The 27,070-nt window shown below is 38.9% G+C and overlaps 1 protein-coding gene across 1 annotated transcript in view; it reads right to left on the reverse strand.

Moving 5' to 3' along the window:
* Positions 1-19,451: 19,451 nt before the first annotated feature.
* NBAS (NBAS subunit of NRZ tethering complex) overlaps positions 19,452-27,070 on the reverse strand; it is a 187,540-nt gene continuing 179,921 nt past the window's right edge. Inside the window, exon 52 of the mRNA XM_064448069.1 lies at positions 19,452-20,225. Within this exon, the coding sequence (XP_064304139.1) occupies positions 19,950-20,225 (276 nt within the window). The 3' untranslated portion in view covers positions 19,452-19,949. The remainder of the gene's footprint in view (positions 20,226-27,070) is intronic.

Consider the following 27,070-nt stretch of genomic DNA (forward strand, 5'->3'; position numbering starts at 1 on the left):
ATCTGTGCCTTAAAAATCATGCTTTCTCTGCTCCAGCCTGTGATCACTCCTCCTTGGGCAATGGCCACCCATCGTTAATGGCAGAGCTCTTGCACCCTCGGAGCTGTGCTCACATCCTCAGCCTTGGCTGCAGCTGTCCGACCTGACCAATGTGTTCAGCCTTCGGGTAAAACTGCACGTTAAATCTACTGTGACACTCATCTTTTCAGTGGAGGCCTCCTACCCAAGATCACTGGCAGGCTTTTGCAGAAGTCTCAGAACACCAAGAAAACTGTGACTTATCAAAAATTGTGCTTATGGACCTCTAATTTTGTCATAAGTTTGTATACAAACTTATATGCACAACACAGAATAAAGATTCCCAATCATTCATATATCTCAGTTGCATACCTAAAACCTAGGAAACTTCTATATTGGCCATATTTTGTAGACACTTTTCAGGTTTTCTTTTTTAAACTTCTCTCCACAGAAAAAGTTCATAGGGTGTCTTTAGTAAGACTTGCTCAGAACACTTTTTCTTGTGCTGTGTTACACTGAATACCCAAGGATTCACGTGAAGAGGCTGTGACTACAACACTGCCTGAGGGACAGAAAGCACACCCCCAAAGTGGTAAAACCAGAGTATTTTGTGCTTGAGGTGCTGAATCTTTATACAGATCACCAGGCAATGTGAGAGGAGAAGAGGAGCAAGGCTGGGCTTGCAGATCCCAGGTTGGTTTGTGGGTTAGAAGACAGCAGTAATATTTTTTCTGTTTGCTTAGTGAAAACTTCTGAGTTAGAAACTGGAGAGGCATTTGCCCTTGCACACCTTTACAGCATCTATAAATATTGAGTGATGCTGAAGCTATTAACACCACCTACATTTCAGCTAGTTCCAGCCTTTTGTTTCAATGTTTGCAGGAATACAGAAATATATGTTACTATAAATAGCAACTAACTATACATCGAATGTTCAGAAACACCAGAACTTATCTCTGCAGAAGCCAGTGGACGCAAAGGGTTTTTTGAATGGGAAGCCCAAGGTATGATGAATACGAAATGAAATGCATGGGCAATATTAGAGAACAAATTTTAATTATCCTATCTGACCTAATAAAAACCACTTTACTGTGTTAAAAGCCATTAAGAAAATCACTGAAAACAGGAAGGGAAAAATCCTTAAGTCAGAATCATTCATCATTCCAGCAGGTGGAGAAAGGCTAACTGGAAAATACCAAAAACTTCACTAAGTCTTACCTTCACATTAAGAATGATGGAAATTGGTCCTTCAGACTCCCCCACTTTTTTTTTTTGAGTACACAGAATATAATTTATGCACGTAAAATACAAATTAAATCAGTCTATTTTACAGTTTATAAGCAAAAAAAATCTACAAATTCATAAACTTATCTAAGCTGGAGACTGAAGTTCTGCCCTATCTCAATTTGTGGAGATGAGCAGAAACAAATTCTAAGCAAAACAAAACAATAATTGTGAAAGTTGTTTGTATGATTAGTAATATCTCATTTGAATAATTCTTATAATTTAATGTTGACATAAAAGTAACTAAAATAATTCATTTTGGAAAGCAATTTTTAAATAAAGCCTACATTTATTTTCAAACTGTTGTAAAAGACGATTTGAAAGAGCCATCTAAACAACTTTTTTCAATGGAAAATTTCTATTTCAATTAATTAGTATTTCATGCTGAGGTAAACATGTGGTCCAGCTAGCTAGCTTTATCTGGCATCTGTCTAGATTTCAAAACCCTCTACCAAGCCATCTTAAAATTCCCAGTTTCCCAGAGTGTTCCTCTCTGTTTCTTTCTCTTATAACTTGATTCTTCAAAGTTTGACGTGGAGGTTTTTATGGTGTAGGTTTTTTTTTTCCTTTTTGTTTGACTGGCAAAAATATTCCTCTTTTAGCTATAACCTACCTTTCCTGCTTCTGGTTCTTCTAATTGTGTGTGCATTTGTATGTTTGTTTAGCCATGTAATTTTATAGATAGCATTTTTGAGATTACAAAATTGTTTAAAAATAAACCAGAATAGGTTGTTTATATTTTTCATAGTATCAGCATTTATTTTACATTTAGTTTCGTAGGAATAATAAACCAAATAAGCACAGCCAAATCAAAGCCATTGTCATTATAACAGTATACCTTTTACTGGCAGTAATACAATGGGTGTTAATCCACTAGAAACTAAGCATGACCTAAGTAAAAGAAGATTGATTTTCTCCTTGAATCCCCACTGATCATTCATCTTCATTAGACATTCAAATTCCACTGTGATGAGTGGCATAAAACTAAGACAGATCTGCAGACAGAAAGATCACTATATTATTTCAATCTCTGCTCAAAACCCCATCTCAAAGTAATGCAGACTTTACTTTCAGGGATGTGATGGAGGTATTTTTGTGAAGGTACTTAAGAGGTTTGACAGGCCAGCTTCTACTTGCCTACAGTAAGTTGTTTAAACATTTTATTTTGAGGGATGCAGTTATTTTTCAGGCTTCCTGAAAGACTGAGGAATAATCAGAGAAATCTGAATACACTTAGATCGTAAGAAATAATTGGACTGAGTATAAGTTATCAACTTAAGCATGTAATTGCAAAGATAACAAGAAAGCACAACTAATGAGATGAGATTACTAAATGGTCATAGCTGACTTATGTTCTCATCCCAGGCAGAGACTGGACTTGCAACCAGACAAACAGTTTCAAAGTAATTAAATGCTTATGATATCAGCTGCAAGGCTGCCTCTCCAAACCAACAGCATTTTTACTAGCATCCAGCAAACTGCTTATAAGAATCAGGAATGAAAGAGCTGGGGGCTGCAGAATCATGTTGCCATGGAAACGATTGCAGGTGCGTGGTCCAAGGAATAATAAAGCCCAGATTTTTAGAGTTTATAAAAAAAAAAAAAGGAAGAAAGGAAAAGAAGACACAGAGTGAAATAAATATCACAAACCAAGGGCATTGCAAATGCTTCTGAAAGGAGGACAGAACAGTATTGTTAAAGTGATCTGTCAGAAAGAACATTGCAGGGGACACAGGGATTTAGCTGAAAGATGTCTCAGTGTACAAGTATGCCAGAAAAAGGAAGAGGAAAACAGAGCTAAATGAAAGAAAAACATAAACACCAGAGGGCACTGAAACAGAAATAAAATCTATTACAGGTCACTGAGTTCAGAAGAAACAACAGAAGAAAAAGAACAGTTCAGAAACTGACGTGGGAATCAGGACCTCTTGGATTGCCTAACATAGTTCTACTTCTCTTTTGCCAAAAATCATTTGAACATCAGGTCTCCACTCATGTAACACATGGGCCAGCCTTTCCCAGAATAAGAGCTCATTCATCTATGTACAGCACAACGTAAGTCTGATAGATTCGATTTTTCAAAGGTACTTAGAGTCCTGAAACTGTAGCTGGTAGGATTTGCTCAGCTCCCAAAGAGGCTGAGCACTTAATTCACATTCATGTCAGTGGAACTGAGGTACCTCATGCTCACCTTGCCTGTCTGAGGACTAATGGCACCCTAAATTTTCTCTACAGTCAAGTGAGAGGGATGTGTAACTCTAAGATTGACTGAACCAGCCCAGATTTGAATTGGTTTTTTTCTCTTTTAAGCAACTCTATAAGGATGCATCTTCCTATTTGTAGAGTTTATGAGTCCAGACATGATGTACGGTAATCTCACTCCAGGCTCACAATACTCATGCAAAAGAGAAGTCCCAGAAGGTCATGACTTCTGCAATCCCATACATGGTGATGGTTTCTCCACATGATGACCACATACTGCCCTGCAATACACTTCCCTTCACAGAGCAAGGAGAGGTAGGCTTAGAGGGGTGGAAGATTCAGTTATCGAGAACATTGATGACAAGGTTTGTGATGCTAGAAAGAATCTGCTGGTGACTTTTCTGACCGGGGGCAGGAAAAAGGGCAGTTTTATAAAGCACCTTATGAGGAAGTCCAGCGACAATACAACTGTTAAGCCAATGACCTAAAGAATGGTAAGAAAGAGGTTCTGGAAGCAAAACACAAGTTACTACATGGGGCACTAAGGACCAGGAACTTCAGGATATCATCCCCTGCTTTTACCCCTTAGTTGATAAGCAGCCAGAAGGCAAAATCGTAATGCAAAGCTGAAAAATTAGATGAAGTCATTAAAACCTGTGTACCTTCAAATAAAGAATAGAACGAAGGATGACAAAATTCAAACAGGAAAATATTTTGACCAGACTTGAACAAAGAGAGTACCGTTTAAACAGCACCCAAAAATTTGGGAAACTGGGTGAAGTATACACATACCATCCAACTACACAGAGATTAGAAAACTTTAAAAAACAAAACAAAATACCCAAAACCCAAACCAACAACCCCCCCCCAAACCCACAGCTGTATTAGCCAGCATGCTTGGTTTTCATACACATACACATACATCATACACATACAAATACTTAAACAGCGTGTTAAAAAAAATGCAACCTCTTCTCCCCCAAATCCATTATGAAATGATTCCTCTCAAAAGGGACTCTGTATAAAAATAAGATTGTTATTTTCAGATTACACATGAAAGCCAAAAGATTAAAATTTTGCAGCTACAACAGAGATTGTTTAAATACACCATCTTAAAGGCTGAAAAGATAACCAACTGTTCCCCAAAGAGAAACTAAGACTGGACAGCAGACTGGGATGAAGCGTAAGGTTAGGGAAGCTGTTAAAAAGAAGGTGGTATTTGGAACCATGCCCAAATGAGGAAGTAGAATAAAACCAAACTCTGGAAGAAAAATTAAGGCAAGCAAAAAAAAAAACGTTCAGGAGAATGTTGCTTAAGGCATGAAAAGAAATAGTAACTATTCTTTTAAAGAAGAAGTAGAAAGCCAGTAGAAAGCCTGACAAGAGTGTCTCTAGATGAACAAGGTGTAAAAGAAGTACTCAGAAAAGATACAGCCATAGAAGAAAAAGCTACACAAGTTCCTTGTAATGGTGTTCATCATGAAAGAAATCAGGGAGGAGACAGAGATTTCAAGGAACAGTAAGGCAAGTCTTTATATCACACATATTGCACAATTGAAACTGGTAAAAATAATGCAGTTAATAGACATAGAGATAAATAACAAGTATTGGGAAAGATTACAGTATCTGACTAAATACCAGAGTTTTACTTACGTTGTTAAATTGAATTACACTCCAAGATTATTTATTTTCCTCTGTGGAAGAACAGGGTGATTTCTTCACATGTAGCTATCTATGCAGTAGTTGTCTGATGCTGGGTGCCATGAGTATGCTATGAAGAAAGGCCCTGCCTCAAAAATCTGTTAAAGTTTTTTGCAAGAGTCAAAAAGTGTATGGGAATAGAGATTTGGTTGATGTAATCAATTCATAATCCCCCCATAAAATCAGTTATAAGAAAGCAAATTGTCTCATCAGTTAGAGAGTGAAAGGGGAGGGAAATGGGGGGATGGGGAAGAAGAAAACAAAGGGCATGAGCCAGTAATGGTCAGTTGTCTCAATATAGAGGATGATCTCTGCAGTCAAGGAACTTATCCTAGGATCTTTATAACACCCTGAATGATCTAGGCAAGGTCATCACAACATGGCAGAATTTTCAGAGTACTAAAATCCAGGATGTGGAAAGCTGCAGGAGGATCCTGTAATACTGAACAACCAGTGATATAATGGCAAGTAAAACTGAGTTTGAGAAATATGAATCAGGGCATCCCATTCATGGTCATGGACTGTGAATTAGCTCTTACTAATCAGGAAGAAGATTCCACTAGAGAACAAAAGAAATTGCAATTCGTTTCAACAAAGATGACTAAAAAAAAAAGAAAGTAAAAGGAGAATCAGAGATAACCCACGTGCGGGGCAGGGGACTTCTGTGTGTGACAGGCAAACAGAAAATTGGTGGGGTAGCAAAGACGAAAGAGGGGAGTAAAACCAAGCAAGAGACATAATAGACAATTAATTGTATAAGACAGAAACCCCCAACAAATATAGCATTCATTGGCAAAGAAAAGTAAAATACAGATGATGAGAAGCACTGAAATATTCAGTGCCTTTTTGCTCCAGTTTTCCTAAGAAAAGTTAAGTGTGACTGGATACTCACGAAAATTAGCATTTGTAACTGTTGATAGTAAAACAAGCAAAACCAATGAAAGACCTTTTTAAAGGTAAGAGTGATGTGGTTGAGGCAGCTAAGCCTCATGAAAATTTGCTCTATGTATTTAAGAAACAAGCCAAAGCAACCTCCAAACCATAACTGATTTTCTTCAAGAGGTCAAGGAAGCTAAGAGATATTCCAGAGTAAAAAAGTACCTAACTTTAGATGAAAAGAAGTAAAAATATATAAGTCACTAAGGAACCGAAGATCAAACTCTGATGTCTGAAAGTGGGAAAAATATGAAATTATTATTTTGTAAGCTAGTACATGATATTAACATGACAAGAAATATAAAAATGGATTGTCTAAAATACATGGTGTCACACTAATCAAATTTACTTCCCTGGCAGGGCTACCAGACTAGTGGGAAGGATTTTAACATATGCATCTTGCCTTTGGTAAAGCTTCTGGCATTTGACATTTACATAGGAAAATTAAGGATACATCATTTAGATGAAGTTGATATTAAATGCCCGCAGAACCAATTGAAAATAATAAGAAAACAACATGTTCATAAACCAGTTATTAATAGTTACTTTTAGTGTGGAAAGGTGGGAGACAAAATGGAAGATCTGCCATAGGTTTTGAATTATATTCTGAGTTTCCAGTAGTGATATGGTTGATAGAGCAGAAACAATTTGTGGATGCTGCAAATGCCTTGAAGATTCTCAAGGACATGGTTAGAGCCTCTTATCAAAGAAATGACATGAAATTTAACCAAAAAGATGGTACACCTGAGAAAGAATTAAAGTTGCAAATAGAAGTGAGAATAACTGTTTACAAAACACCACTGCAGAAACATAACTGGGGTTACAGTAAACCACAAACAGCATCAGCTGAGAACATGAGTACAGAGCAAACATCATTCTGGACTGAAAGTAGAGGAGCATTGCATGAAGATCACAAAAAGTAGCTATTCTGTTCTGCAAAGTATTGACAAGGCCAAAACTATGGTACAATGGTCCAAATAAAATTTGACAAATCAAGGAGAAACCAAAGAGCTTGGTCTCAAAATTAAGGGGGGCAAGATAGAAAAAAACCAAAGAATTAATTATATTTCTTTAAGCTAGAGATTTTTTTAAGAAGCCTTTCAAAAATAATGAAGGAGGCAACACTGAGGTATTCTCCAAGTTGTTAATTTAATTTGAGAAAGGGATATTTTCCTATTACACTTTTAGGAAAATTAAACAAAATGAAGCTTTTCAACATGATGACAGTTAAGCACTAGGACTAATTATCTGTAAAGAGTACCTAGCACAGCTTCTAATTTGGCCTCTGTTATTGTCAAATCACTGCTTGAAGCAGAGTGGCAGGGTAAACACCCAACAATGAGGAGCCTAGTTACTGTCTGTTGTCACTGGGTTGAATTTTTCAGTGTTGAAGATGTTTGACCTGGTTTCGCTTTGGGTAACGACTGGAATGAAAAAGGCTTGATCTCTGCAAGGAATTTATTTGTACTATATATTTGCAATTGCTTACTTACAACAGGCTGTGAGAGATATTTTTAAAATAACAAACTTCAAGGGCAAGAATTGGCTAGTTGCTAAAGGCATCAGACTGACTTCTTCCCACATTAACTCTGAAAATAGCACAGCAGCAGAGTAGTAGATATGGTGTCCCACTTCCTCCGGAGTTAGAAAGGGCATTATTTTTCCAAGGTTTTGCATTCTAGATAGCAGATTTCACTGCCTCAACTAAGGATTTTGCACTGTTATGTCAAATAAGATACCAGAATATCCATGAAAACTTGGATATGAAGTCAGAGAAAATAATATCTAAGTCCAGCTGTAGCTGTGACGAGAAGGCTCAATTAGCAGAGACAGGTGCATCTTAGAGTTCATGATGCACAGGGATAAAGTGATACTTGACAAACTGAGCTAGAATTTTTAAAAGGTATTAAATCGGAAAAGGTTTTTCCCACATTTTGCAAAAACAAGCAAGGCAAAACAAAGGGAACTGCTTTGCACTGGAAATTGGGCTACAGAGTTTCTAGCAAGATGATGATGGTGAATATGCGGGGGAAGGCAGAATAGCTAACGGGATTACAGAAATGGAAACACACACATCTGAAGCAGGGCAAAACCCCAGGGAGCTCCCTGCCCACAGGTCAAGGGGCTTCACATTCTGCATTGCAGAAATGTGACAGGACTACAGCGCAGACTTGGATGTTCAGTATCAAGGCTTTTTAAGAAATCTCTCCACATAAATTTATTCCCTGATAGGGATAAGCCTTTATATTAATGCCTACAAAAAAAAGAACTGGTTTAAAAAAAAAAAAAAAGACAGGCATGGCCATTTTGACTTCCATAGCGTACAGGACTTTATAATATTTTATAATGGGGCACAATCTGACACTGGGTGCCCTTTCTGCCTGCATTTTGGGAAACCAACTGTGTTGGAAGCTGTCTAATCATAATAGTGCGGGGCTAAGCTTAAAAGGACATGGAAAAAAGCGCAAAAGAAAAATCTAAATCTAAGGCATGGCCTGATCTTCTGTCCAACGACCCCCGACATTGGCCCAGGTGAAAAATCTCAGGGGAGAAATCTCACAGCAGTCAACATGTCCTTTGAAAGCCCCCTGGAGCCCCACTATAATGAGAGCTCTAGGCTTGGTGTCTCTCCTAACCCTGGTCTTGACCACCAGCATACCCAAGGGCCTGACTGAGCCTCAGCCATGGATCCTCAGGTGGTCCAAATGAAAAATTTCTCCAGGAATAAATCTGCCTACCTCTGCTGCCTACCTCTTCCCTAGGCAGCCTCTTCTCAGCTCCCCTCCAGTCACAGCTCCAGGCTCAAGGTGAAAGAGGGAAACCGGATACTTCAGCGCTGCACCAAGCCTCTGCCCCCTTTGCTGAGACTCAGATCTCTGCCTAGGACCATTCAGGACCTGTGACTTCAGACTTACAGGAATCACCAGATCTAGGTGTGAAAGGACAAGCCAGGACAGCGTTTTGTTAACCTGTACCTATTCACAGGAACAGCAGACACTATACACACCCTTCAAAATATGAGCTTTAACTCTTCTTTTCATTGGCAACCTTGTGCAGAAGGTTGGGCAAGCCCTATTACTTTGAACAGGTTAAGAAAAAGCACCATATGGAGCTAGTTCCAGGCCAGACAGAAATCATTGTCAAATCAAAGCACAGAGCTAATGCATCTGTGTAACATCATCTAATTATTGGCAGATAGATTATTGCACAGCATTCTCCCAGGCCAAGTCATAAAGGATTCACAAACACACTTTTGGATACAAGCCATGAATTCATAGCACTGGGGTTTGAAGATCTTTCATTTTATTCTAAACATCCGTAAAGGAGATTTTTCTGCTACACACAGGGATATCTGTAGCATTACATATCACAGATTCTGATGCGCTTCTATCATCATCTCTTCTCCCTTTTGCAAAATATTAAAACAACTTTAGCTATGTCATCCGGGGGTAAAACGATAGCATGTGTTGGGCTTTTAAGTACTTGTAGCCAAATAAAAACATTAACTAAAAATACTAGAAGCTCAGAAAAGTAACAGGTTTTAGTAAGCAGTCTGGAGAATAAAACTCATGTAAAAACAGCCACTAGAATATTTTAAATAAGAAAAATCAGTAAAAATCTAAGCATGTCTGGAAGTAACTCAAAAAGGAAAACCAGGCTATATCTGAGCATTTAATTTTCCATCAAAAATGGCTGGAACAGCTCTAAAAAGAGCTACTTCCATTCTTTCAGGCCCATAATATTTGAAGCCCTCATCTGGTTTACACTGATGCTATGGTTAAAAGGCAAAGCAGAACAACTGTGGTAGGCACCTATAAATGAAGTAACCACACAATCATTCAGAAATTAAAGGTAATGTTTACACAAAAATAATTCACCTCTCTCAAATCCATCTGCTCTCCAGTTTATGCTCTAACTTCTTAAAAAGAGATAAAAAGATGAGCCAAAGGGTCTGCTCGTTCTTCTGGCGCCGCTCTGGAGGGAGCATCCGGGATCTGGCTGAGGGTACATTTCCTAGGGGCTGCTCTGAAACAGAGGAGCAGCCTGGCCAAGCAGCAAAGTCTCTGGACACCTCTGGACAACTGCCTTCTTTTCACTCATGAACTCTACAAATAGGAAGCTGCACACATAACTGTAGTCTTAGTAAAAATAGTATAGATAAGGCATCCTACAGAGTAATCGGAAAGAGAGAACATGATTCAAATCTTGGTTGGTTCAGTCAGTCTTAGAGCTACCTATACTCTTCACCAGGCTGTAAGATTAAGTCCCTCCTAAGAGGATGTTTCCAAAAGTGACTACCAAAAGTATGTTAATAAACTTACTGTTAACAGTTTTGATACAAAGACTTTGGCTCACTTCAGATTACTTAATTTTTAGTAGTGTCAGAAGCTGTGACGGTACATCCCTGGAGCTGTAGGAGTAGTAACAACCGTTAAAACTCCCCAGGCCAATGAGGAAAAATCTTGGCAGACTACAAGAGAACAAGTAACCACAAAGTCCTCCTTCCTCTGCCCCACAGTTCACTTTTTATGGTTCACCATTCAAACCACTAACTGCAAAGAACAGGCAAGGAAAATTTCATCCCGTAAGGTCAACATCTCAAAGTTACAAATGTATTAAGCAATGCAAACTGATCTGCAGCTCTTAGGAGCTGGAAAAGCTGCCCGTGCTGAGAACTGAAAGCTAACTCTCTTGACATCAAACACCCCCAAAAGAGTTATTTTCCACAGCAATGCTAAATACTATTTTTAATAGAAGGGAGAGCTCTCAGGCCTAGGGTTAAGCCAATCTCATCAGTAAAGTAGGGCTTTGTGATGCTGGCTGTCAACCACCTCCCACGCACTGTTATGCGACGCTTCTCAGTAACCTTCAGTGGCATCTCTGTAAACAGCGAGATTGTGTTATTCAAACTTTCCTAGGGGTGCCAGGAATTATACCACAATTTTCCCCACAATTATGATACTGCTTTATCTGTGGATATGCCTCTGGTTAAGCCTTAGTAGATTTGAAATTTAGTGGAGCATAAAGGTGCTTTAGGATTACAAAATCCAGCTTGCTGATTTCTGTTCACCTGCAGATTTAATCCTTAATTATTGAACTGTGATTAAAACCAGAAGCTGAAACGAGCAGCTGCAGTAAGTAACATGGCAATGAAAGGAAATCTCCCCAGACAAGTCAGTTGTTGGTGCCAACTGGTTTTCTCTCTGGACAGATTACATCCATCAGGCAATGGATCACACTGGTATTGCAAGCCAGGAAGAACATTTACTCCATATCATCAGAGGCCTCTCCCAACAGCACAGAACAGCATTAAACACTTGATAAAAATCTTAGGTGCCACAAAATGCCATGAAAAACAAACACGAAGGATGCAGAACACTGCCAGTGTCTTCAGTCACAGCAATAGCAGGGAATTTAACATAGAGAAGCGATTCTGCTCCCCCGTTTTGTTCCTCTGTTCATAGTCCTAAGGGCCTTGAGAGTTTTCCAATAGGTGTTGGATACATTGAGATCAGTGAGCATCTGAGCAAACAAGGAAACACTTCAGAGGGTGCTCTCTGCATTTCAGGTCTGAAGTTTAACAGACGGGGCTGCAGCTACTTGTACTTCACTGTGTATGAAAGTCTGTCAGTTTTCAGGTGCATTACTCTACAATAAAGCCAAAACTAAGACATCGGCATAAGCCCCAGTAATAATCAATAAGCTCTCTTTCCTTACTACTTTGATGTTTCAGCTTACAGGATGGAAAAAACAACTTAAGTCAATAATAACTCACCACATTTAAAGCAGGATCTTTCAGTACAGAGAAGTTACCAAAATACCAACTATTTTTAGATGCCTCGTGTGGGCAACTGAAAAGTATTTTATTGGCATTTAATGAAATTATATGTAAACGTGCTAAAAAGTTCCTGCAGCTAGTAAAGCTTTAAGTACAAAAGTTACTTTTTCTTTACCCTTTCTTTTTTCAATACTGCCAATTTTATAGATTAATGATTATGGAATAAGAAAAAGAAGGATCTACTCTTTCTGCTTTCTGAGAGCACTGATGGCTTTACTATGACTTCTACAAACTAATTTTATGAGTCAAAATCAAGTCTTTTCCTCTGTTTTTGCTCCTGAAATATTGCTTGACACTGAAATATGAAATATCCTGTTTTCCACATCCCTTCCTGAAAGTCACTGAGGAAAGAAGTTCCAAAATAACTGCCTATTCATTTCTAAATAGAGATGCTCTTAAAGCTGTCATTGATATTCCTTCATTTTGTTTGCAAGAGAGAGATTGCCCAGATCCAGTGCATAAACAGAGCACTGACATTTAACCAGAGGCAGCGTACCCTTCCTAGCAGGGGAAAATGCAACAGGTTAATTGGCACATAAGACCAAACTTTTGTTTGAGCTAAGATTAATTGGGTAAAGGTGGTGAAAGAAACAAACCCAATATGGTGAACAAAATGAAAAAGACATCTTCAACCTGGTATAGTTCACAGTGGTAAGGCCAAGCAGATCTTGAGCAGAATCTATGCAAAGATCACATTATCACAATGTCTTCGCTGCTTACTTTCTCTAAGCACATCATCTTTAACACATAATGTAAATATTCTGTGCATACAGGTGCAGTGCTTTCACAGTACGGGTCTTCACTGGGGCCTCCAGGGCCTGCCACCATAATAAATACTGACTTCTAACAGCAAAATGATCTGAAGGAATCAACAGCTAATTAAAAACCCTAGAGCCCTAATCACAACAGTGGCTTGTAGTCCCTTTCATTCACTTACCTTTGTATATTGCTCATCTCTATAAGCAAGATTTACTACTTTCATTCCTCTGCAGACCAAGACCCTGAAACTCCTGAATTCTGTGTGTTAAATATTTTAGAAAACCCCACAATTAGTCTGAGCTGTTTGGAGTGGTCATGCCAGTTGTTTTTCCATTGTTAAGAATAAGAAAAATAACCTTAACTTCACCACTTAAAGATTTACCTAGGAGCTTCCTTCTTCTGGAGATCTATCAAGTCATTGAAGAGATACAGATTATACCTGGATACAAAGCTAACAACCCAAAACTTAAATATTTAAATATCTTGAATCTTCAACCATCTCAAACTGGACCTTACTTCACATGGGAAGCCATATCTCACAATCACTTGTCCTTTTTCATCCACTTACATCCAGCAATTTTGAACAGTTTAAGAAAGTGCCAAAGACTGAGAAAATTCACATCTCAGGAACATTTTTGTTACAGAACAGCTGTAGCATTTACAGCTCCAAAGTCCAAAATGGCCTAGGCTCCTTTTTGCCCCACTTCCCTCTGCAATGTCTTTACCAGAAATACCATTTAAAGCAGTGCTATGACAAACATTCATTAAGTACTTAAATGAATGGAAGACATCACAAAAGAAACACTTCCAGGACTGGACTTTAAATTGCACTACCATTCCCTTTTTGAGACTATGTAGGATACTACCTATATATATATATTCATGTACATACTACTGAAAGTTGCATTCAGATACTGGTGTGTCTTTTTCCCTCTATAGCCAGAACCAGCGCAGATGGTACCACCAGATTAATTAAAATCACCCCCTGGTTTCATTCACAATTTGTGCTCTGTATTGTTCTCCCATTTAGACTAAACTCCTTCTGCTTGTTTTCAAGCATTACTTTTTATTTTTAAACAGCATACATCTGCTTTGCTCATTAGAATAAATATTTTACACACACATGATGTAGATAAAGATTCTCACAGAAAAAGGCCCTCATGCAGTTTTCTGTCTCTGGGTTGCAAAGGACATTGGACTATAAATCAGAGCTCTGTGCACGGCTGGTTTCCGTGACTGTGCCTTGCAAGCCTAGGAGGGCAGACTAAGAGGACGTTCAGTGACGGGGTGTCAGCACAGCTTGGCAGAGGATGCTGATTTCAGAGGGAGGGGAATACATGTTAAGTAGACAATTCAGCTTTAATGGTAATTATATTTTTTTATGTTAAGGTTTATATATACACCAACTTTCACCATTAAATCTTATTTCCCTCAGAGATTACCACTAATTGTTTCCCTCTTTTTCTTCATAAATAGTGCACTGGGTCTAGGATTTTATTACCTTTGTGCCTTGAGAAAAAAGGCTAACATGCACCAAATGGTATCAGGAAGTGGTTTAGCATTTCCTATCTTCAGAAGAATGAATCTGAGTTTAATACTCAGCTTTGCTGGAATTAGGCATGCTGGCCCCTGACTCTATCAGATATTTCAGTTTCTACAGCTATTTCAGTGACAACTACATATAAATTGATTATACATAAAAAATTTCTACTAACTGTCACATATCTGGTATTGCTAAGCGATACTGGAAGCTGGGGTTTGGTAACAACGTGGCTGTGCAACAGTGAAGCTGTTGGGGTCTCTGCCACCCGCTCCCAGGCAGCTTCAGAAAGCAAGTCTCTATTTTTAGGTAGAAATGCTGACCGGGTTGTCAGATCTAGCTATGACTGAGCTGGACATAACCTCAGACTTCATCTTCTGTTTGCACAGCTTAGTGTATCCTATGAAGGTTCAGTCAACATGACAAACCACCTCGCTTTGTTCAAATAGCAGAGTCATTAGCATGAGCACCGAGCCATCCCCTCAGTTAGCCAATCCCAAAGCAAGTGAAGAAAAATGACAGATAAAATTTATCACTCTAAGAAGAAATAAAGTAAGATTTTCATGTTTCTGAATGTCACAGGAGCCAGGGAGGTTTAGAGAGGGAATTTTTTCCCCCCTATAAAGTCTTTGCTGTTATAATTACCTACTGAAAATACTGGTTGTAGTTAAAACCAACTCTCCTAAGGGCTATGGAGAGATAAGGCTCTGTATTTGTGTTGCTGAATTGTTCCTGCTCTATGATGGGATGCTCATTCACTCTGAAAACTCAGTACTCCAACTCCATCTAGTGCAACAGAGCATCACTGAGGACAAACATCAGAAAGTTAAAGGCAGTGAGCTCTTGCGGAGGATGGAACTGTCAGCAGCTGATTTAACCAAGCTGAAAGAGTCTGTTTCTGACCATCTATAGGACCTTTATCTATTCCTCCGCTTTTAAAAATGTGCTTCATCTTCAGTTGCTAAAGAGACTGAAGTTTACTATTTTCTGTGTCTACAAAAGGGGACCAATAGTAAAGGTGTTGAAGAGTGCTGATGAAAACAAGTCTTTGAGGAAGAATGAGGCTGGAAGAAAAACTGTTGGAAGTCTTCATGAAACGTACTGTCTGGGTGATCAACTGGTAGGTGAACTTCAATCTGTAACTGTGATGATGTATATGAGAAAAATAATCTTAAAATAAACTGTAAAAAACCACACAAAGTAATGTAATTTCAGATGACTGCTACTAATGTGGAGAGAGAGCTCAAGGTCAAATAAAATAATCCTATGCAAACACCCCTCAAGTGCTCATTAACAGTTAATCAAATTGAAAAACATGTTTTACGCTACTAGATGAACCTGTGGTGTGTCTGCACCATTTGATACAAGGCATGGCTCGGCTCCTCCTTTCCATGTCTCAAAAAATATACCAAAAAAAGATACAGAGATAAAGAAGATGACCAAAGGTTATAGAGAAATAACTACGTAAACTAGGACTCGACAGGTTGGAAAAGATACAACTAAGTATCTTAGAAGTCCATAAAAAGAGAGGGTGAACAGTGATTTAGTTTTTCAGTTTTTTCTGATATAAGAAGTAGGGACACATCTGAAACAAATGAAAAATGAAAGCACATGAATAATGGAGGTGGCTTTTCTGATAGACACGTCTATGACAAGTTGGGCATACAGACCAAGTCACACAACCTTGCAGGTGAGACGAGTCTCAGGGCTTTACTGAAAATGTGTAGTCTTTTAAAACAACTCGCATTTAGGAACCTGCAAAGTTGTAAGTAGGAAATGTGGCAGACGTGGTGGGCAATGCTACAATAAATCCATTCTGAAGGTGGAACACTTCTAGTTTTGTGTCTGTTCCCTTCCTTCAGAATCTCTCGGACTATGATCAGTCAGTACGATAAACCAGCAAGGTGTTAGATGTTATTTGCTCTGTGCTTTGCAGTGAAATATAACCCCAGCAAAGTCCTTGCCTTGGCCCCCTTTTTCACTTACTTCAATTGCTGTGGCTGTTCTGACATTGCCTTGCCCTTAATTTACTCTCCAGCTAGAGCTTTCTTGTTCGGTACTTACCTGCTGACAGATGAAAGCAGGTAAAAATCTTCAGTTCCTGCTGTCATCCTGTGCTTCTGCATAAGGAACACATTCTCTGGGAGAAGAGCTGGCTGGGTGGTAACCCACCATCATTCTCAGAAGCAAATGGCCCAAGGTTTCTCCTAGCAGCCCTTGTTTTATGGGTAATAGAGGCACAGTAGCTGCCTGCATACTGTTTCATGAAATCAGACCTTGCACAAAATACTTGCTCAGTTTGCTGGGTTTTGAAGGGAAAGTAGAGGTAAATAAAACAAACATGAAAAATGATTGTCTTTTTGCAAGTGTAGAAATTCCTACCACTATGATGTAAACATATTCTATGACTGTTCTCTCAAAGTGCCTTTTCACAGAGCAGAATATCAAAAATACATCACAGAAAGAATCATTATACAAGGAAAATACCCAGATCATACGTAGCCACCCCACTCATTGAATTGCACTATTTTATCTATAAATACAGAAGTGTCTACTCTGCATCTGTTTGCAGTGACGTACTGTCTCCACATACGATTTCTAGCACAGAAAGAAACTGTGAGTTATGATCTTTCTTCCCTAACCTCTGGTTCTACTTATCCAAAAGAAAGGCGATGTATTTTGCTGCTTTGGTACATCTACCAGGCAGCAAAAAGCTCCTCAAATATGTAAACATTATCACTGTTTCTCAAGCAAATGAGGATTAATTGCCCTAGGAAGCATTGCTCCTGGAGACATACCTGAACTCTTTATTCACCTCTTTTTGAGCGCACAAGCATCTCCAGAGCATGCACTTGTTTTGGGTAAAAAAAACAAGTCAGCTCATGCTGTATTCTGAACAGATCCCAGCTGCAAATCAAACAAACTGACAAAACTGAACTGTCTCAAGTTCCAGTTCAGCATCTTATTAATACCAAGCTGAGTTTCTTAAACTTTAAAACAACAAAAATCAACCCAAAACAAAATAAAACACTCTCCAAAACAAAACAGCCACCCAAAAACCCCCTCAAATCCGATACCAACACAACAGCATTTGCTAGCGTACCTTGGTCACTCCCAGAGCCTGAAATGCTCTTCTACCATACAGAAGGTACTAAAAGGGTGGCACTGGATATCCTTGTTATGTGGTTGTTCTTTCACTTTTTTTGTTTTTCCTTAAATTTTATTTTATTTGGAACATGCACTAATGTAGGATGATAATTTTGGATGTATATACTAAAATTGCTCCTTATGGACGAAAGTTTTGAATACAGAATAAATCAAGAGTAGCCCTGGCTGCAAGGAAAACATTTATCATGGATTGGTAATGCCAGCAAAACAGAAAATGGACAGAACATCAATAACACTCATTAGAGCTTTGTCTACAACTCAGCTCTGGAGTGACACTAAACAAACTTCTCATGATCCTGACGGTCAGAAAAATCTAGCACTGAACTTACTAATCAGAGGACAAAACAGACCAAAATGCTCCACCATAAAGTACAGAAGTATCTTCTACAGAATAATGCAAGGTTTTCTTGCTGGAGGTATGCCTTGTGGTCTGCCTGCACCTACTGAGCTCCAGTTACATTACTTTTTAAAAAATTTTCCTTTCTGTCCTCTGCAATTCCTGCAATATACCTTGCTTTACTAGCCTGGGGCTCTGGGGTCTGCTAGCACAAGAACGCAGAATTAACGCAAGATAGCTGAATGATATAAATTTGAATTTGATACGTATGTCAGAACATGGATGAGACAACCTTCTGTAAAACACTGAAGGACAGCTGGGACCAGCAAGTACAAAAATAAACAAACATTCTGAATAATTAAAGCATTGTTTAAAACCTTGTTAAGAATCCTACGTAAGGTGGGATGTAAGGCTAATATCTGATCAATTTTCACAGCGAGTAAAAGCCAATACAACAAAGAAGATCCTAAGTCAAAGATGATGCTAATAGAGAGTCAGTTTTGATTCCACAAACGCCATCACTCATTTCTAAACCCTGAAGTCTAGGAAAGAACTTAGTAATACAAATTTGTAATGAAATACCTACTTCAAGCTTTTAACCCACTCTTCTTCCTTCTTTATGATTTAGGCTGACATTTAGGAAAAAGGAGAATTCTAGAAACTACTGTCTCTATAATAGTCAGCTTGTTACTATACTGCATAATGAAGGGGCTGGCTATGCCAAACAGCAGAAAGCTCAGAAAAGTGTGTTATTACTGAAGCACAGAGCAGCTGCACCTGAACTGGATCCCTCCGTTGCCAAATTCTGACTATTACCAGTGTTAACAGAATCCACCTCCAGTGTCTGTACTGTAGGCATGGTACAGGCAGCTAAATCACCTATGAACTGCAGTCACTGCACTAGAATTATTTTTGTGGTCTTTTGGGTTTTGTTTATTTTGAGGAGGGAAGGCTATGGGGGAACCCAATACCTACAAGGTTATCAAGATGATGGAGCCAGGCTCTTCACAGAGCGCCTGGTGGGAGGATGAGACACGACTGGAAGAAGCTGAAATCAGACAGGTTCAAACAAGAGGACATATGTAGAAAGCTTTTCAGCATGGGGACAGCTCAGCAGCAGGACATACATCCTTGGAGGTTTTCAAGACCCAACTGAACACAGACCTGAGCAACCTGCTCCAACAATAAAGGAACCCTGCCTTGAGGAAGAGGTTAGATTACATTACCTGTAGAGATTGCTTCCAACCTGTATTATCCTATCAATCTTACCATATTGCTTCTGTACATTCTGAACACAGGATTAGGCAAAAGATTTACAGATTAATTTTAACAACAAATTCCTGTAAACACATGGAAACATCAAAACCTTCTGGTAATGCAGTGTAATAAAAAGACAGTCCCCTTGTTAAAAAAAAAAAAAACAAACCACAGAGAAAACAATCAGAAATACTTCTCCTTACTAAGACAGAAATTCATTTGGAAACATTCACATGAGATGGGGCTTCCCGAATTGTGGACAAAAATACCTCAAAGGTAAGAACTGTCTGCAAGCACAAGGAAGTTCGGCTTCTCCTTATGAATAAATATCACTGAGGAGAGAGGGGAATTTCAGAAAAAGTGTCTGAAGAAAGAATATCTGTCTACAAGGAGGAAAAAAGAGACTACAATAAATGCAAAATATTTTACTTAATGCAAACAAAAGCCATGGTAACAACACCGCACAATACCAAATTTCAACGTTTTGAAATACTCAGATATTACTCTTCATTGTGATTTTCTTCCATATATCTTTTTAATTATATTTTACATCAGTTTTACATTATGACGAGAGTAAATTACTTACAGAAATTAAGACAAATTGTATATAACCTGCCAGCTTACCGACGTTTCAGATGTCACAGAGGGTAATCATTTTACACTTTCTCTGATCTGAAAAGGATTATCAGATTCAATGCTTTGCTAGTCACATAACAGAACAATATGGTCTGCACCAATAATTTTTTAAGTGATTAGAAGTATATGGGAATTCACTGTAAGTGTGCTGTTTGTATTTTGTAGAAAACATAGGCAATAGCTAACTTTGTTACTTCACTAGAACAATGATTTCTCCCTTTTGTGTAAGAATCTCCAGCAAAAAGGCAGACAACTGCATAAATCCAACATTTTTAGATCCAATGCTGAATAGCCTGGAGGGCAGTAGTAAAAGTCCTGAGTGCAGGATGAGTCCCTCGATGAGACATCAAGAGGCACCCAGCCTCCGCGCTGAACCCTGCTTCTTTAAGTTGTTTTGCTATTTCCTCTACATCCCAGCCTCCTTCTCCCTGGTTAGCCAGTAAGTGGTCTATGAGGCGAGGATAGAAGGCAGTAGATATGCACTTCACCACTAACTTGGCGTTGAGGAGCAAGGAAAGCACTTCATCGTCACAACTGGAATCATCAACCTACAAAGAAAGAAAAATCTGAATTAAAAATTAATTACCAGATATATCCGTAAACTAGAACATGCCATGACTGTTCTAACTGCATAGCACGACCTTGAAAGTGAGAGGTGTACTCTGTATGGATTAACAGGGATACATACCCTGCGTATCTCAGAATATGTAAAGGCATGTCTAACAGTCTTGGTCACATTAATATAAATTTTTGACCTGCATGCAGTTCATGAACAAGGATGCTTAACAACCTGGCTAGGATTATACGAACAGCTTTATAGAAATTTCACAGCTTCTCAGCCCCAGTACAGAACAGACTGCACCATTTACCTCCATACCAGGAATGACACCCTGAGAAAGGTCAGAGCCGGACATATTAAATTTTGGTCAGTTTATATTAATATAATATGTTACATCCCACATATTATTATGATAAGCAACATTCAAGGACTCAACCAGATTTTCCAGAGTTTGAGCACTCACAGCAAGGATGAGATTTGCAGAACACAATTTATATTTTAAAAGATTTGGAGCACAGAGTTGCTACCTCTGTAAGACACCATGGTTGCCCCAGAAAAATCTGGTTACTTGATACATGAGAGCAGATATTCTCCTGAAAATCTTATCTATAGCTTTACAAATAACATTACAGAATAACTTTAATTCTATTTCAGTTAATTTTGACATGTCTTGCTTAGGTTCCTTGAAATGCAGTGTTGTTTTAATCAGCTTAGGTGTCTTACCACTTCAAGAAGTGCAATAAAACAAATACATATAACCAAAAAATTGGCCAAAGGAGGGGTAGACAATAGTCAGTTTTCAATGACTGCATCTTATCAAGTTGCAGATAAATTAATCAAATTATGCTACATTTACAAAACCACCTCTCAGTTAAACAAAAAAAAAAAAAAAAATCATCTGTCTGGTTAGCCTCTGCTCCATTTTCTGTAAAAACGATGTACTATCTTACATGGTTGGTACCAGGGTACCAGCAAGTACCAGCGATTTGGTACCCTTGAAGACCAATTCAACTGCTGCACAGGACCACAGAACATGACTACTGCATACTGGGACATTTGCCACTGACACTTGACAGTTAAAATTAAGCAATTTTGAATCTAATTAGCATCACAAAACTTTTAACCCGGATTTATTTCAGAACAGCATCTAAAGTTTCCCTTGTCTCTCTGTCCTAGTTCAAGCTAAAACAGTGCAGAGCTTTGCTTCCTCTTGTTGATAAGCAACGGGCTGCACCCACCCCCTTGACCCACCGCTGGCAACATGAACACGCTGCAACAGGCACTTCTTGCTTATAACCCAATTCTCTGTCCCACGAAGTTTACACAACCATTTCTTAGTAACGTGCAACAGTGTCAATTTGCAGTTTTGGGGTTTTTTGTAATTATTTTTTTTCCAGAAAGACTGAACAGAAGTATGATCTATTAGTCCAGAAACCCAAATGTACTTGTAAAAGAAAATCTTACCTACTCAGACACATACGCTGTGAGAGATCATGCACACGATTTAACAGGGACCACCTATTGTGGAGGACTACTCTCTCCAGTGTCCCTATACAGGTAGTCAAACCAGAAACAGGATCCTCAAAGCATAAATCCGAACAAGTACATAATTTTCTCTTGAATGCATGAAATTGCAAGACTCCCAAGGTTTGGCATCTTATTTGGAGTAATCAGTATTACATTTGCATGTAGAGGAACACAGATAGTTCATGAGGAACTACCAGATAACTCCTTGCATTGAGGTGGATGAGAAATCTGCAATTAGCTTCAGGAGAAAGAACTTCCTTTGAAGCAGCAATAAGTTCTTTTAAAAGAACCGTATCTAGAAGATTATATCTAAATAATTTCAGACTAAAAATGTTAGTTTCACTTCTGTGAAAGAGCTGAAAAGTCAGCATGATGACTGAAAACATGTATGTGATGAGCAAAAGAAATAGTAATTTCTTGCTCTATTTTGGAAAAGATATAAAACTTATAATTAAAAAAGGAAAAAGACAAAACATGAAACACTGTAGCATGAAAAGCTATTATACCTCTTTTTATCATCTTCAATTTACCATTAATAACATAGGATCATTACTTCAAATTTGCTATTTTCACTTCCTTTGGAACTTCAACAGCTTTCCAGAAAAACAGAATGTCTTTAGCATGTTGACCAGGAAGAGAGTTTGGTGTTTCACCCTCATGCTACTTCTTCCATTACTTCACTTAGATATTTGTGGTTTTCTTTCCACTGAAATCTTAAAAATAAGGTTGATTTCCTCCAAGTCTTTCAGAATTTTTACAATTAATTATATACACCTCTCATGGATTACAAAGCTAATGCAATAGTATGTAGCAGTTATAGGTCCAGTTTACAAAACAGTTCTAAGAATGGTAGGGATGTCCAATCTCTAAGTGGCCACTTTAAGTCTTAATCATTTAATAATTTCTCTAAATTGTCACATGTTAATTACTGACATGTCTTCCAGTTGAAGACAGGTTGATCATGAAATAAAATTCCTAGTGTTGGCATCTTGTAGCATACTAAGCCATTATCCAAACAGCTCTCATCTTTTCTGACATGGGAGGCTGGAGGGATATTCTGACCCACCTCCGTGCTCCGTGTGCTCTATTCTTGACCTGTATGTAGGATGTAACTTTACACAGGGCTTCAGTGTTTGATTTTGTGAACATAAAATGCAAACAGTAATTACAGGAATAAGATTAACAGCAGATGGGAAATTTGATTTAAGTTAGTTTTTTAGGCTATTATTCAGTTAGTGAAAAGTTCTATAGATCAGTGTGTTTCTGTATGACAAAAACCTACAAACTGGAGAGAGAAGGCTGAAAGGAGAAGGTCTTTTCTACCATAAACCCATTAAACATCTGAGCTGTACTATGGGGATGAAGATGCCCGCATGCAACACAGAAGCAGAGCAACCTGTCTGTATTTATGCATAAACAAGATCATTGTGTCTTTACACATACGAAAGAGCACACAAAAGGCTCTTGGCTGTGTCTGACAGCGCATCCTTAAACTCAGATAGACCAGTAGGTTTAAACTGATTAACGTTTCACATTTTCTGACTTCAAGGCTGTCTGAAAACCTGGTCGGAAAGAGGAAACCTTTGTAATATAATTGTCTCCAGGCAACTAGATGGAGACACAAGACAGCAACCAGACCGTGTGAATGCATTTCACACAGCTAAGGCTACTATCTATTCTGCAACTCCCTTTTAAATCTAAGCAGAGTCTGACAGGTGTGGGAAGAACACAGAGAAGCCAAGGTTTAATGAGTGATCTGTATAAAAATAGGCAGCTGAGAAAGATGATTAACTATTTATCAGTTTTGCAACTCCAGATCATGCCAGCATTTTGGGTACCAATTGCATATGAAGGAGGAGTCATTAGTTTAAATAAAAACAAATGCACCACAGAAATTCCTTACCAACAGCTATGCAGATTGTCAATAACGGGGCTATATCTGGCTGGCGACTGGCCACCAGTGGTGTTCCTCAGGGCTCAATTCTAGGACCAGTTCTGTTCAGTGTATATCAATGATCTGGATGCAGGAGTTGAATGCACCATTAGCAAGTTTGCTGGTGATACCAAACTGGGAGATGCTGTTGACTCTCTTGAGGCACAGGAGGCCTTGCAGAGATATCTATATAGATGGGAGCACTGGGCGATCATCAATGGAATGAAATTTGACAAGTCCAAATGCTGGGTTCTGCACCTGGGATAGTGTAATGCCAGGCACAAGCATAAACTGGGAGAGAGCGGCTCTGCAGAAAGGGATCTGGGGGTGCTTCGTTGACAACAGGGTCAATATGAGTCAGCAGTGTGCCCTGGCAGCCAAGAGGGCAAACCAAACCCTGAGGTGCATCACACACAGCATAACCAGCTGGTCAAAAGAGGTGTTTATCCTGCTGTAATCAGTACTAGTGCAGCCTCACCTGGAGTACTGTGGGGAGTTCTGGGCCCCACAATTTAAGAAGGATGTGAAGGACCTGGAATACAACCAGACAGGGGCAACAAAGCTGGTGAAAGGGCTGGAAGGGATGTCCTATGAGGAGCGCCTTGAGGACTTTGGGCTTGTCTAGTTTGGAGAAAAGGAGGCTGAGGGGGACCTCATTGCTCTCTGCAGCTTCCTGAGGAGGGGAAGTGGGGAGGGAGGTGCTGATCCCTTCTCCCTGGGATCCAGTGAGAGGACACATGGGAATGGTTCAAAGCTGTGCCAGGGGAGGTTCAGACTGGGTATTACGAAGCATTTTTTTTTACAGAGAGGGTGGTCAAACACTGGAACAGGCTTCCTGGAGAGGCGGTTGATGCCCCAAGCCTGTCATTGTTTAAGAGGCACTTGGAAATTCCATTGATAACATGCTTTAACTTCTGGTCAGCCCTGAATTTGTCAGGCAGTTGGACTAGATGATCATTGTAGGTCCCTTCCAACTGAAATAGTCTATTCTATTCTAATAAATTAATGTATATTTCAAAACCATAATTAAGACTAAGTTTCATTTAAGCATTGCTGCTCAGCGTATAAGCTGTAAGATTTTTAAAAATTAAATCAGTGTAAGTGTACCTTAAGACTACATCTCTTCAAAATTAAATTAGAACAAGCATTAAAGCACAAATGAATACACAACCACTTTCCATATTGTGTGAACATGTGAATACACTATAAACCAAAATAATGACAAACTCAGAGTATAAATGATGGAGAAAAACATTATGCCTATCTAGACTTCCATCTTAAGGGTGCTAAATTTTTCATGAGTGTAAAACCTGTTACTTCTGGAAGGATTAAATGGGAGGACACTTTTTCATATCAATATCTTCTTCAGTAGGATTTGACAGTGCAGATTTAGTGTGGTGCCCACATACAATGTGCACATGTACAAGTAAAAGAACTAAGGGGGATAATTATGCTAAGGAGAGGAAATCCTGACTTTTCTTTCGTTGACTTACATACCTATTTAGGCATTGGCTGAAATCTACTTTCATAATGTAGGGATTCAAGTGGTATCTCTGATGACAAGCTCACTCCTTTAGACTTTAACGATCAATACCTCTCCCTGCTTAAGACATGCATAGTCATCTAGAAAGTGACACAGAATAGAAACAGAATTGCAAAAGATGCACTCATAATTTCCACTGAAGCAGTGCTACAGTACTCTGCTTCAAACAGGGCTGTTTAATGCAGAATTTATAAACGGATCTGCATCTACAGATGGAAAACCACATCTTAGCAAGGTTCCCCTCAACAGGTACAGAAGTGAGGACCCACTTGCTCTCTGTCTCCATGAGTCCTGAACTCTTTCTGCACATCTTTAACAGGATGCATAGCAGCCTTATCCCACACTACTAAGCGCTGTTCTTAGAGAGGACATGGGGTTCAAGCTGTTTCCCTACCGCCCTTGGCAAATGATCCAAACATGAAGCAGTTGTACCACCTGTCTTCGCCCCTACGCTGAATGCTGTATTTCTGAATCAGAACGGCAATGTGTCTTATGCTGAACTTGGCGCTGTCAGTGCATAATTAGTAAGGGTTAAGCATGCCTGCCTGAGGCTTTGCCATCAGCAGACTAATGTTATGAACTGCAAATGGGCTCAGGCTTGAGGCACTCAACTCTACAGAGGCAGCAGGGTCCCCTGCGCAAGCAGAGCCTGCAAGTTTTAAGAAAGCTTGTGTGTGAATTAGGTGGGTGAAGATCAGCTTTGTCACAGGTGGCACCTCTTCTGACGTACTCAGAAGAGGAGATTGAGGCATCTAGAAGGCTTTACTGATAAATCACTGAGGTCTCCAAAAATTCATGCAACCATGAATGCAAGAATTTTGTGGAACCACTCTCTAAGACCAAGGACACATCCTACATCAGCATCCAGTAATTTTTCTGGTTCCTAATACAGCTTACATGGACACTGTACCTGTGCCTGCTATGATGCAGTGTATCTGGAAAAAAAAAAAATCTCTAGAGAGAATTTCAAATAAGCAAGAGCAGGTCAGGTGGTATCTTTTGCCTAACTAAAGGGCAAGTCAGGGTCTGGGCAGTTCTTTGTCAGCACTGTTTGTGCAGGTGTCTAGAGATTCTGGTATTAGCAATAGGCAATACTTCATCCATAACTTACGCATGATAAAATCCATGCATTATGAAATATGGATACTAATGGAAAGATAAGAGCTGATGATGATGTAACAGCAGAAAAAGAACTGAACCTGCTACTCCCCAGGGTACCAGCTCTCCACTACTACTAGAGGTAAAAATGCTTTTCATTTTATTCTTGAATGGAGTCTGTAGCTATAGGACAAATAAATAAGGGGAGAAGAAAACAAAGTGATATTAAAAAATCCTAGAAAACTGAACTAGAGAGAGGTACCTTACCATAATCACCGTTAGCTTATATACACATAATTTAACAAGGTTTCTTTCATAAGGTAAACTGCACCAAGTGAGTAGCCATAGATGGCATAAGACACTGGAGACTACAGGAAATTCCATTATTTCACACATTCTTTATGATTTTTCATATCACATTTTTCAATAAATCATGTTGCAACGGTAGTCTCAGTGCTTCATCACTGAAAGTACAGTATGTAAACTGAGCTAAGATACTATTTTAGGTTAACTAAAAACATTTTCTAGTTCTATTTTCTATTAAAGCCTTGGTGGAAGAAGTATTTGCACTGATTATATTAACTCCCATTTGTTGGCTGTTTAAACAATGTAACTACCAATACATAATACAATATTGACTTGCTCTGTCAGAAGTATAAAAATCAGTCTTAATCTTTGAGAGATAACCAAGGAAACAGACAACACTGAAACCATTCTCAAAAACAATCTGACT

The sequence above is a fragment of the Phalacrocorax carbo genome, chromosome 3 (assembly GCF_963921805.1).
Source record: "Phalacrocorax carbo chromosome 3, bPhaCar2.1, whole genome shotgun sequence".
In the NCBI taxonomy this organism is placed as follows: domain Eukaryota; kingdom Metazoa; phylum Chordata; class Aves; order Suliformes; family Phalacrocoracidae; genus Phalacrocorax; species Phalacrocorax carbo.